Source organism: Balaenoptera musculus, chromosome X (assembly GCF_009873245.2).
Source record: "Balaenoptera musculus isolate JJ_BM4_2016_0621 chromosome X, mBalMus1.pri.v3, whole genome shotgun sequence".
Taxonomy (NCBI): Eukaryota; Metazoa; Chordata; class Mammalia; order Artiodactyla; family Balaenopteridae; genus Balaenoptera; species Balaenoptera musculus.
This window is the reverse complement of record NC_045806.1, coordinates 52,664,517-52,677,390: the sequence shown is the minus strand read 5'-3', so window position 1 is coordinate 52,677,390 and position 12,874 is coordinate 52,664,517. Positions and strand designations below refer to the sequence as shown.

Sequence of the window (12,874 nt, the reverse complement as noted above, 5' to 3'; positions counted from 1 at the left end):
ATCTCATACATTTTGGTATGTGGTGTTTTTATTTTCATTCAGCTTTAAGTAATTTACAGTTTCACTTAAGATTTTTTCTTTGACCCTGTAGTTTTTTAAGAATGTGGTATTTAATTCCACATGTTTGTGTATTTTCCAATTTTCTTTCTGTTATTGATTTATATCATCATTGTCTTGTGATCAGAAAAGACACTTTGTATGATTTCAGTCTTTTAAAATTCATTGAAACTTGTTTCATAACCTAACATATGTGGTCTAACTTACAGAATGTTTCATGTGCAATGGAGAAGAATGTATATTCTTCTTTTGTTAGGTGTAGTGTTCTATAAATGTCAGTTATGTCTAGTTGTTTTATAGTGTTGTTAAAGCCCTCTACATTGTTATTGATATTCTGTCTCGATATCCAATCTGTTATTGAAGTTGGTATTCAAGTCTCCAACTATTTTTGTAGAACCACTATTACTCACTTAAATTTTGTCAATGCTGCATAGATTTGGGGGGATTTGTTATTTGGTGTATGTATGTTCAAAGTTGTTATATCTTCTTGATGTATTGACCATTTATAAATATATAATGTCCTTCCCTTTCTCTTGTAAAAGTTTTAACTTAAAGTCTATTTTGTCTGATATCAGTATAGACATCCCAATTCTCTTCTCAGTACTGTTTGCATGGAATATGTTTCCTTTCTTTTACTTCCAACCCATTTGTGTCTTTGGATCTAAATGAATCTCTTCATATAGTATATAAGTGGATTATGTTATTTTTATCCAATCCATCAATCTGTACCTTTGGAGAGTTTAATCCATATACATAAAGGTTAGTACTGATAAGAGAGTACTTCTGACATTTAATTATTTGTTTTATGTATTTCTTATGCCATTTTTGTTTATCATTTTCTTCCTCATTGCCATTTTTGTGCTAGTTGATTTTTTTGCAGTGAAAAGTTTTAATTCCCTTATCATTTCTTTTGTGTGTGGGTTTTTTTAAATATATTTTCTTTGTGATTACCATGTGGATTCCCTTTAACATACTAAATTTTATTTATTTTAAAAATAATTTATTGGAGTATAGTTGATTTACAATGTTGTGTTAGTTTCAGGTGTACAGCAAGATGAATCAGTTATACATATACATATATCCACTCTTTTTTAGATTCTTTTCCCACATAGGCCATTACAGAGTATTGAGTAGAGTTCCCTGTGCTATACAGTAAGTCCTTATCAATTATCTATTTTATATATTACATACTAAATTTTAACAATATATTTTGAATTAATACCAAGTTAATTTCAATAACATACAAAAACTCTACACTTACACAGTTTGATATCAACTTTATGTTATTTTTGTCACTTTTGTTTTTATCTTAATCATTGTAAGTTCAATAACATAGATTTATTATTATTGTTGTTACTATTTTATTATTTTTTCTTTTAAATAATATAGGAAATAAAAGACAGAGTTCCAAACCAAATATTCAATAATGCTGCCTTCTGTATTTGCCCATGTATTTACCTTTACCAGAGATATTGACTTCTTTTTATGGCTTTGAGTTACTATCTAGGGTCCTTTCATTTTAACCTGAAGAACTCCCTTTAGCATTTATTGAAGTACAAGTCTAGTAGTATCAAACTCCTTTAGCTTCTTTTATTTATCTAGGAATATTTTAATTTCTCCCTCATTTTTGAAGGATTTTTTGCTGGGTATAAAATTCTTGGTTAATAGTTTATTCCTTTTGACACTTAAATATATTATCTTATTGCCTTCCAGCTTCCAGGTTCTGAAGAGAAATCAACTTTGAATCTTATTGAGGATCGCTTGTACTTGACAGATCGTTTCTCTCCTTCTGCTTCAAGATTTTCATTTTGTCTTTGGTTATCCACATCTTGTTTATGTCTCATATGGGTCTTTTTGAGTTTTTCCAACTCAAAGTTTGTTGAGCATCGTGGATGTGTTATTCATATCTTTTGTCAATTTTGAGAAATTTCAGCCATTATTTATTCAAATATTCTTTCTGCTTCTTTATCTTTCTCTCTCTCTTACTTCTGGGACTCCCATAATGTGTATATTGGTCCACTTAATGATGTCTGTTAGGTTTTGTTTACTTTTACTTCATTCTTTTTAAGTTTCTGCTCCTCAGCCTTAATAATTTCAACTGTCATGTTTCAAGTTTCATCATTTGTTCTTCTACCTGTTCAGATCTGCTGTTGAACTCTTCTAGTGAATTTTAAATTTCAGTTATTTTACTTTTCAATTCTAGTATTTCTGTTTGGTTCCTTTTTACAATTTTTCTTTTTTGATATTCCCATTTTTTTCATACATTTATTTTCTTATATTCTTTAGTTCTTTGTCTATGTTTTTCTTTGAACATATTTAAGACAGTACTTTTTAGTCTTTGTCTAGTAAGTCTGATGTCTGGACTTCCTCCGGAACAGTTTGTCAATTTTATTTGTTACTTTAAGTGGGCCATACATTCCTGTTTCTTTTTATGCCTTATGTTTTTGTTGTTGTTGTTGTTGAAAACTGTTTTAATTATAATGTGGTAACTGGAAATCAGATTCTCCCCCTTCCCCATATTTAGCTGTTTTCTGTTGTTGTTACTTTATTTGATGATGGCTGTAGTAGTCCATTTGTTTAGGTGTTTTAACCAAACTATTTGTGCAAAGACTGTATTCTTTGTCATATGTGATCACTGAAGTCTGTATGGATCTTGTTCAGCTAATATTTTGACAGGAATTTCCTTGAGTGCCAGCAGTTAAAAGTAAACAACAGCAGTAGCAACCAAAAAACCCACATATCTCTCCCAGTCTTTGAACATTGGCTCTGTGCTGAAGCACTACTTCAACACTTAGCCAAACTGGCACTTAGCCTATGTATCAGTCGGTGTGTAAACTTTGGGTCTTCTCCATATTTTTCTAGTCATGTGTCTTGCCCTGGACATACATGGGCCTTTCTAAACTGCCCCCATATATATTGGTGCTTTTGAATGTCCTAATTTCCCAAAGAATCTTCTCCAGCTTTTGCTCCAGACTTAAGCAGTCTATTATATGTCTCCACCCATAATTTCTTGTCCCAGGCACCTCTGGTTTATTAGTTTGCTTTGCAAAATTTTTTAACAAATGCCCACCCATTTTCCAGCCTGCATTCTGAATTGAGTGAAACAGAGATGAGCACCTTGTATCTATCCTTCAGATAACAGGTTAAAATAGACATACACAATAATTTTTGAATAAGTTTTGCTTAGCTTACTCTGGAACTAGGGGTGAGGGTTTCACACTAGGTACATAGGCTGCTGCTAATTTAAGACTGCCTTCACTTTAGGACTGTTGCTGGGGAGAGGGGTGCAGTAAGGGCAAGTAAAAATGGCACAAAGCTTTCCTATAATTTTCAAGATGCTTTTTTCTTGGTTCAACATTTGCTTCATTGTTGTAAATGTTTGACTGTTTCCCAGAGTTCTGACAACATTGATTCTGACAGTTTCTGTTTGTGTTGCTACACTTCTGTGAGGGAATGAAAGCTCAGAGCTGCTGCCTCCTCCATATCCCTGATGTCCTCTGTTGATTTTAATATATTAATTCCAACATCTCTCTGGGTGTCCCTGTGTGCCAGAAGATCAAAGCATAAAGAAAATTAAGGATATTTTAATTATAAAATAAGTATAAAGAAAAAAGACAGTATTTTGTTGAGCTAGGCCTGAGAGACGCATACATCATTTTATCCGTATTCCATTGGCTAGAAATTAGGCACATGGCCCTACAGACTTGTGTGGGGTTAGAAAATGTTGACAAGTGGTATTCCCAGGAAGAAAGGTCAATGAGTTTAGTGAACAACCAGCCAACTTCTTCCACAACAAACAAATAACTAATATCCCTTGTTAAGTAGAGTTGTGTCTTTGACAAAGAGCTATGATATAACAGGCAGGAGCCTTGTTCCTAGGTTAGAATTCCAGAGCTGGGAGAATATTTAGAGACCATTTATTTTAATATCCTCAGATGTTTGGGACTCTGATGCTTGGAAATGGAGAGGGGCTAGCCAGATCACACTGAGTCAATACCAGACCTGAGACAATATCCAGCTGGATCACTCATCTTTCCTCTATACCATCTTCATTCAAACATGTTTGAGCATTTCCAAGAGTAAGATTCAATCTTAAAAGATTGTATATTTCTAGAAATGTATCCATTTTTTCTAGGTTGTCCAATTTGTTGGCATATAATTGTTCATAGTATTCTCATGATTATTTGTATTTCTGTGATATTGTCTGTAACTTGCACAGCAAAGCACATCGACAAAACAAAAAGGCAACTTACTGAATAGGAGAATATATTTGCAAATGAAATGTCCACTAAGAGGTTAATATCCAAAATATACAAATAACTCATAACAGTCAACATCAAAAAAACACAAACAACCCAATTAAAAATGGGCAGAGGACCAGAATAGACATTTTTCCAAAGAAGACATATAGATGGCCAACAGACACATGAAAAGATGTTCAACATCACTAATCATCAGGGAAATGCAAATCAAAATCACAATGAGGTATCACCTCACACCTGTCAGAATGGCTATCATCAAAAAGACAAGAAATAACAAATGTTGGAGAGGATGTGGAGAAAAGGGAACCCTCATGCACTGTTGGTAGGAATATAAATTGGTACAACCATTATGGAAAACAATATAAAGGTTCCTAAAAAAATTAAAAATATAACTACCATTTGATCCAGCAATTCCACTCTTGGGTATCTATCTGAAGAAAATGAAAACACTAATTCAAAAAGATATATGCATCCCAGTGTTCATTGAAGCATTATTTATAATAGCCAAGATGTAGAAGCAACCTAAGTGTCCATCAACAGGTGAATGGATAAAGAAGATGTGGTATATAAATATATATATATATATATATACACACACATATATATATCTATATATATATATATACACAATGAAATATTACTCAGCCATAAACAATAATGAAATCTTGTCATTTACAACAACATGGATGGATCTAGATGGTATTATGCTAAGTGAAATAAGTCAGAGAGAAAGACAAATACAGTATGTCTTCACTTATATGTGGAATCTAAAAATACAAAACAAACAAATAAATGTAACAAAACAGAGACAATCACAGATGTAGAGACCAAACTAGTAGTTACCAGAGAGGAGAGGGGTGGAGTAATAGGTGAAATCAGACAGGGAAAAACAAATACTGTATGTTTTCACTTATATGTGGAATCTGAAAAACAAATACACAAATATAACCAAACAGAAACAGGCTCACAGATACAGAGAACAAACTAGTGGTTGGCAGAAGTGAGGAGGGTAGGGGTAGGGGCAAAATATTGGATTGGCCAAAACGTTCGTTCAGGTTTTTCCTAACATCCTGCAGAAAAACCCGAATGAACTTTTTGGACAGCCCAATAGGTGAAGGGAATTAAGAGGTACAAACTACCAGTTATAAAATGAATACATCACAGAGATGTAATGTACATCACAGGGATTACAGTCAATAGTATAATAACTTTGTATGATGTGTAATCTATAAAAATATTGAATCACTGTGTTGTACTCCTGAAACTAATATAATGTTGTGAGTCAACTATAGTTCAGTAAAATGTAAGAAATAAATTTTTCATCACAACCCAACACATACTTACATATTTCATCTGTAAAAGTTCTACAAAACAATAGTAAGATAGGTAGTGATTAGCATTCATTGTCAAGTATTTCCAGCTCCCCAGCTCTGGCACATTATAGAATTATACTTTCTTTTACTTTTGTAGTTACTAATAATCAGGTGATGTGTGTGGTGAAGGACGTGAGCAAAATGAAATGAGTTATTTCTGGGGGAAGATTTTAAGAGCCAGTGCACAGATCACAATATTCTCTTTTCTCTGATGCTCCAATCATGGTAGCACAAAGATGACGCCTCTGTCACTCTGGGTAACCCAGTAAGTATAATGTAAAACAGAGCCCCCAGGAAATCTCTGGTAAGCAAAATAGTGTGAGTGAGAAATAAATTTTTGTTCTTTTAAGACACTGAGGTTTGGAGTTTACTTTTTTACAATAGCATAACCTAACCTATGCTGACTGTAAATTGATGTCATGACTCAGTAATGGGTTGCAACTTGCAGTTTGTAAAATGCTACTCCATACAATGTCCACTTGTCCCATAGCTAATCCTCTCTCCAAGTTTCTGTAGAGTAATGTTAGTGACTCCCATTTTACTGAAGGATTGTGGTTATGGAGAAGGTGGAGATGCATACTGCACAGCCTGCCCTCCCCGCAGATACAAAAGCAGCTGGGGCCACCATAGATGTCAGACTTGCATCACCTGTGCTGTCATCAATCGTATCCAGAAGGAGAACTGTACAGCTACCTCTAATGCCGTCTGTGGGGACTGTCTGCCCAGGTGAGCCTGCTATATAAGGCCAAGCTCTTCTGGGCATTCTCTAGCCCTTGGAGGTCTCCCTCATCCTTACCTCTCAGGGCCTAGTTGAAGTATTCTAACTGTCCATATCACGATGAGTTTAAGCTCCCATGAGGGAGATGCAGTATTTTTTCAAGATCCCCCTATAAAGTACTTAGCACACAGTCAATTACAGATGAGTACTAAACAGCTGGTTTATCATGCTGGCATGCTTAGCTCAGGGCCAAGTTTCAAGGTAAATCTCACTGTAGACCTAAAAGAGATTAGGAAGCAGTTGGTGTCAAAGCAGTATTTCCTTCTCTTGTGAGACTAGTTCCCCTTTTGGTTATAGGGTTTGGTGAATGGGGGAAGAGGTGGAGCGTCTGGGACTCTGAGTCGGAATCAGACATAGAGGCAGAGAACTCATGAGGGGTCAGAGTGAGTGATGGCTTCCTGGAGGACAAGACTCTTAGAAGCTGCCTATGGTTCAAGAAGGACCAATCCAAGTACATTGCTTGTTTGATCACCTTGCCATTTCTTATTGCTCTGACTACAGGTTCTACCAAAAGACACGTATTGGAGGCCTGCAGGATCAAGAGTGTATCCCGTGCACGAAGCAGACCCCCACCTCTGAGGTTCAGTGTGTGTATCCAGTTCTCTTCTCCCCTTTCTTCCCCAATCCATTGGGTGACAGCAAGACAGCATAGTAAAGACTTCCTCTACCTCCTCATACTACTTCCTATAGGGTAGATTGGCAAGGGAATTGGTTAGATTTGAGTAATAGTTTTGCAATATATTATCTGTGTAACCTTCTATAAATCATTGAATCTCATTGAATCTCATTTCCCTCATCTGAAAAAAAATGTAAGTCATGAAAATCATTGTTCTTCATACCTTATGGGATGCTGCCTAGTTCTAGTGAAATAAGGTTAGAAAGCATTTTGTAGATTATAACATTTGTACACTTGTGGATTATTTATTTGAAGTTTATAGGAGTCCCTAATGCTTAGGACTAGTAAAAGGCTGAATGAAGTACTAGGATCTAGTCTGTGCCCATATCACTATCCATTTATCTGTCTATCATTTTTGTCTGTCTACCAACTATATGTCTACTCACTTATTTTTTTAATTTATTGATATCTTTTAAAACATGAAGTATTTCAAACATGTAGAAATATTTTAAATGCAGAAAAATATAAAAATAAAAATGCTCAGTTACAGAGCATCAATAATTAATAAATCTTAAAATTTTGCATATTTGCTTCAGATTTGTTTTTTAAATGAAGATTCCACAGGCTTCGTGGAATTTGTGTTTTGATCCTTTCTGAGTTCCATTCTCTCCTTACCTCCCCAAAGGCAACCACTATCATGAAATTGTGTGTATCTTGTTGGTAGGCTATGCTACAGTAACAAACCCCCAAATCTCAGTGATTTCATGCAATAAAAGTTTATTTTTCATATGCAAAGATCTTACTCTGTCTTGTAACTATACCATCAAACCATGTGGCTTCCAGGTTGATGGGACAGGGTATGAGATAGAGGAGACATACTGGCTTTTAACTACTTCAGTCTGCAAGTGACACACATTACTTCCACTCACAGTCCATTGGCCAGAAGTACTCTTATGGCCTTACTACAAGGGTGTATGGGAAATGCAGAGAAGCATGTGGATAACTGGTGAGCACTATGACTCTGCCATACTCTCCACCCATGTTTTGTTACTTGTATTCTTTTTTGATATATATATATATATATATATATATATATATATTCATAAGCAATATATTCTAAATGCTATTTTTTATATTTTATAATGTTTTATATAAATGATATCAAGTTATATACTCTCTTTCTCCAATTTGCTTTTCCTCTCTGGATTATTTATATTGATCCATACAGGTCTTTTATTTTAAATGCTATATAATAATATTACATCATAGAATTATATCATGATTTATTTATCCTGTGCCCTACTGATGAACATTTTAGTTTGTTTCTATTTGCCTAGGTTATATAACTGAATGTGACACAGAAAGACCACAGGATATGTGCATCTTCAAATAACTATACTAATTTATACCATACCAGCAGTATATGCTAGTTCCTCCACTTTTTTCTTTATACTTTTCCCTGCTCTACAAAGAAGTAGAACCAGTTTAGCAGCCCTAGTTGAGGAAGACCCTGGGGAGAGGGTGCTGGCCTGAGGAAGTCCAGGCCTAGTGTCAGGGTGACTATTGACTACCTACAGTGACTGACCTCCCCCACTTTCTTGTCTCACAGGTGCCTTCCAGTTGAGCTTAGTGAAGGCAGATGTACCCACAGTATCCCCTCAGGAGGTCACACTTGTTGCACTGGTGAGCAGTCTGCTCATGGTGTTTACCCTGGCCTTCCTGGGGCTCTTCTTCCTCTACTGCAAGCAGTTCTTCAACAGAAATTGCCAGCGTGGTAAGGGTAGCTGCTTCACGTATTACATGAATCAGGAACAAGGTTCTAACTAGCAGAAGAGAGGAATTTCCTGGGGTTGAGAGTTAATGGACCTTCCCTACAGTGCTGAAATATCTGGGGGTGGCAATAGAATGCACAGGACTTCAGAGATGATTGAGGCTGACCCTGTGAGTTTATAGGACCTGGTTCATTAAGGTGTGGTGATTCATAAAGGGCTACAACATTATGGGAAAACCCTTGGGAAAGGCATCTGAAGTCCTAGTCCAATCTAACTCTAAATCACTGTGTAACTTTAGACAAGTCATCTAGCTTCTTTGGGCCTCTTTCTCCTTAATCTTTAAAATGAGAGATGGAGTTGATTTCTAAGTTCTTTTCCAATTAGTTATATCTACTAATAGGTATAGATTCTGGAGCATGTCAGGAAAGGAGGAAGGCTGGCTGGAATGAGACATGACTATAATAAAAGTGGGTGAGGTCTCAGGCAATGGTTATCGGTATAGTAATATACCAAATGTGGGTAACTGAGAGCCCAATGTCCAGAGGAATTGGCAAACTTAGACATTTTTCCTCAGATAATAATTATAACCAGAGGTCTGGCCCAGCCCATAGGAGATGGCCATATGAAATTTTAGATGGAAGGTCATATTTAAAATCAGGAGTAACATCATGATCTATTTTCAGCACAAGTGCAGCCATTAGCCAAGAATGTGAGACAGGAATTCCAGGTCACTGAGGGCAGATATAGGGGAGGTGGGATGGTGGCTGGCCAAGACCAGAGAAGGGTTTAGATCTTTAGTCAAGAGTACTGAGGTTCAGTGCAGCTTCAGTGCCATCAAGGGAGCTGAGAGCTAGGCAGAAACACCAAAATAGGAACCCAGGCTAGTAAGCGGAGTTGATTTAGTAAGGAAAGAGGAGGATACATTCTACTAGATACACAGGTGCTAAGGACTCCTCCTCAGCCCACGGGATACTGGGCCCAAAGCAACAGAACTTTTTGCAACCTCTCTGTTTGTGTGGAAAGATCCTGCTTATATAGGCCTACCTTGGTCACTTTGGATCTAGGGTCTGCCAGATGATCTTCAAAAAGCCTAGAAGATATGTTTGGCTCTACCTCTCACTGAAGTGGAGATGAATCTAGAATTTCAGGGGATGCAGGGCACAAGGGCAACACTGTTATCCCTTTATGACCCTTCTCAAACTCTAATTCTCTCTCCTCTACTCTCTGGTGTCTCCTGGAACATTGTGGCTCAGGGTGGATCATCCTGTCTCTGACTTTGGAGGCCAGTTTCTCAGATAAGAGCTGTTGCCCAGTCCCTGGGCATGGGCATGAAACATGGGCAATGAAGCATTTGGGCCCCAGGGCCTGGAAAGAAGAAGATGAGGCAACATCTGAGAGCTGCCTGTCTCCCTCCTCCTGCCTCAGGAGAAGAGAAATGGGTAACGCTTCTCTGCTCCTCCTCTGTCCTCAAGATAATAATGCAGTACCCTTTTCTGGGGATACGAGGGCAGGCAGCTCCCTCAGGGTCTCCACAGGGGAAATAAGATTAGACATTTTCTCATTTATCAGGAGGTGTTTATCAGGAGTCACTAACTTACATGCATACTAGGGTTGTATAAGGGAGATTAATATGTGAATTGGATCCAATATAAGGTTCATTAGAGAGGAGTAGAGACTGTGGCAAACTGAATAGTTCATCCCCTGTCTAAAGAGGAATCTACTACTCAGCTTCAGCTGTTTGTTACCATGTAGGAATATTCAATGTTTCAAGATCTTCTGAATTTTCAAGAGAAGCCAAAACGCTGGATTTTTATATGAAATATTTTTAAGTTATGGCATTGAGTTATAATTAAAAACTACCACAACCACAATGCCGGGGTAAAACCAACACACATCCCATAGGCTCTCAGTTTGTAACCTGATGCTGAATCAGACTTATGCATGAAAGGTGTTTTAATTTTCTATCACTGCCAGAACAAATTACGACAAATTTAATGGCTTAAAACAACACCCATTTATTATCTCACCATTGCCATAGATCAGAAGCTTTGTAAGCTTGGCTGGATCTCGACTCAGAGTCTCACTAGGCTGAAATCAAGGTGTTGCCAAGGCTGCATTCCTTTCTGGAAGCTCAAGAGGTGAATCCATTTCCTTGATCATTCAGAAAGGTGGAAGAATTCAGTTCCTTGCAGTTATAAGGTTGAGGTTCCATTTCCTTGCTGACTGTCTGCTGAGGACCATTCCCAGTTTCTAGACACCACCCACTCTTTGACTTATGACCCATTTCCATTTTCAAAACTAGCAGTGGTGGTCAAGTCCTTTTCCTTTCACATATCTGATACTCTCTCTGACTCTTCTGCCTCCCTCTTCCCTTTTTAAGGACACATGTGATTACATTGGGCCCACCTGGGTAATCCAGGCTAACCTACCATTTTAAGGTCCATAATCTTAATTCCACCTGCAAAGTGCCTTTTGCCATATAACACAACATATACACAAGCATAACATCAGGGAATAAAGATCATGTCTGGTGTGGGGGTTGTTAAAATCCTGCTTCCCACAAAGGTTTCTCTTTCTCTGGAGAAACTGACAATTTTCCCTGATCCACCACCAGGTAGCCTCAATCTGATACCTCAATGTAAATATGTTTCTCAGCTGTGTCACCTCAGCCTGGTGCTAGGTGCTCTGGTCCCCAGGGATGGGAGGGGGAGCACTAGTTCCCAGATCTTTCCTGACTTTGTGCTCAGGACCAGGTGCCCCGTTGAGAGGAGCCCCTACCTTTGGGTGACCCAGTGGCTTTCTGCTTCAAGTTTCAGGAGGTTCGCTGCAGTATGAGGCTGACGAGGCAGCGGAGGAGGAATCTCTCTTCCCCATGCCACCTGGCCAGGAGACCAGTCCTGAGTCCCCACTGAGTGAAAGCATCTTTGAGACCCAGGCACTTAACCCCATCCTGGATGACGACTGCAGCTCGACTCGTGGCTTCCCCACACAGGAGTCTTTTACCTTGGCCTCCTGTGCCTCAGAGAGCCACTTCCACTGGGTCCACACTCCCATCGAATGCACAGAGCTGGACCTGCGAAAGTTTTCCAGCTCTGCTTCCTATACTGGAGCTGAGACCTTGAGGGGGAACACAGCTGAAAGCTCTGGAGACAGACTGGAGCTCACTGTACCCTTTGAAGTACCCAGCCTTTAACTCTACTGAGGTGAGCTGGAAAGGTAGGGTAGAAAGACCAGAAATTGGGGACCACCCCCAAAAGGAATTATCCCTTGGAGTACTGTTGTTCAGTAGGGCTAGTGTCAGAGGAACAGCAAGCTAGGAACATTGGTGGATGGAGGGACAACTGTGATAATGTTAATCTTTTGAGCCAGTCAGTCATACATCATATATCTGAGCCTACAGTTGTCAAGGAACTGGCCAGGTTGACATGACACCAGTTTTTCTATCCTGGCCTTTTGCAATATCTCTCAGGGCCCCACTGTCTAATAGTTATATTCAGTTATCTCCCATCATGTATTCAAGCACCAAGGTACAGTGGGAAAATATACAAACCTTGGCACCTAGAAGCCTTATATTTCAAATCTACCTCCATTCCTTAATAAATATCTGTGTGAAGCTTGTGTAAATCCCTTCACCTCTCTGAGTCTCAGGTCCTTAATCTGTGAAAAGTAGAAAATACTATTCACCTTATATTGTGAGAGTTGAATGAGAAATGCATGTGCAAGTGCCTTTTACAGTGTCTAATGCATTAGAGGTGTTTAAATCATATTAGTTTGTCTTTCCCTCCCTTGCCCCCAGTCGCAATTTATATTGGGTTGGCCAAAAAGTTTGTTCGGGTTTTTCCATAATGTCTTATGGAAAAACCCAAATGAACTTTTTGGCCAACCCAATACATCCTTACATATACACTACACTCGTCTGGTCTTCATAACATACCTTTGTGGTAAGCAGGTCAGGGTTTGTTAGCTTCACTTTATAGAGGCAGGAACTGAGACGCAGAGAGGGAAAGTGATTTGCT

The 12,874-nt window shown here is 38.1% G+C and overlaps 1 protein-coding gene across 1 annotated transcript in view; it reads left to right on the top strand.

Moving 5' to 3' along the window:
- Positions 1–12,466, top strand: part of EDA2R (ectodysplasin A2 receptor) — a 65,403-nt gene extending 52,937 nt beyond the window's left edge. The window contains exons 3-8 of the mRNA XM_036840010.1: positions 6,240–6,418; positions 6,972–7,057; positions 8,696–8,860; positions 9,450–9,451; positions 11,442–11,496; positions 11,669–12,466. Of these exons, the coding sequence (XP_036695905.1) occupies positions 6,240–6,418; positions 6,972–7,057; positions 8,696–8,860; positions 9,450–9,451; positions 11,442–11,496; positions 11,669–12,051 (870 nt within the window). The 3' untranslated portion in view covers positions 12,052–12,466. The remainder of the gene's footprint in view (positions 1–6,239; positions 6,419–6,971; positions 7,058–8,695; positions 8,861–9,449; positions 9,452–11,441; positions 11,497–11,668) is intronic.
- The last annotated feature ends 408 nt before the right edge of the window (positions 12,467–12,874 follow it).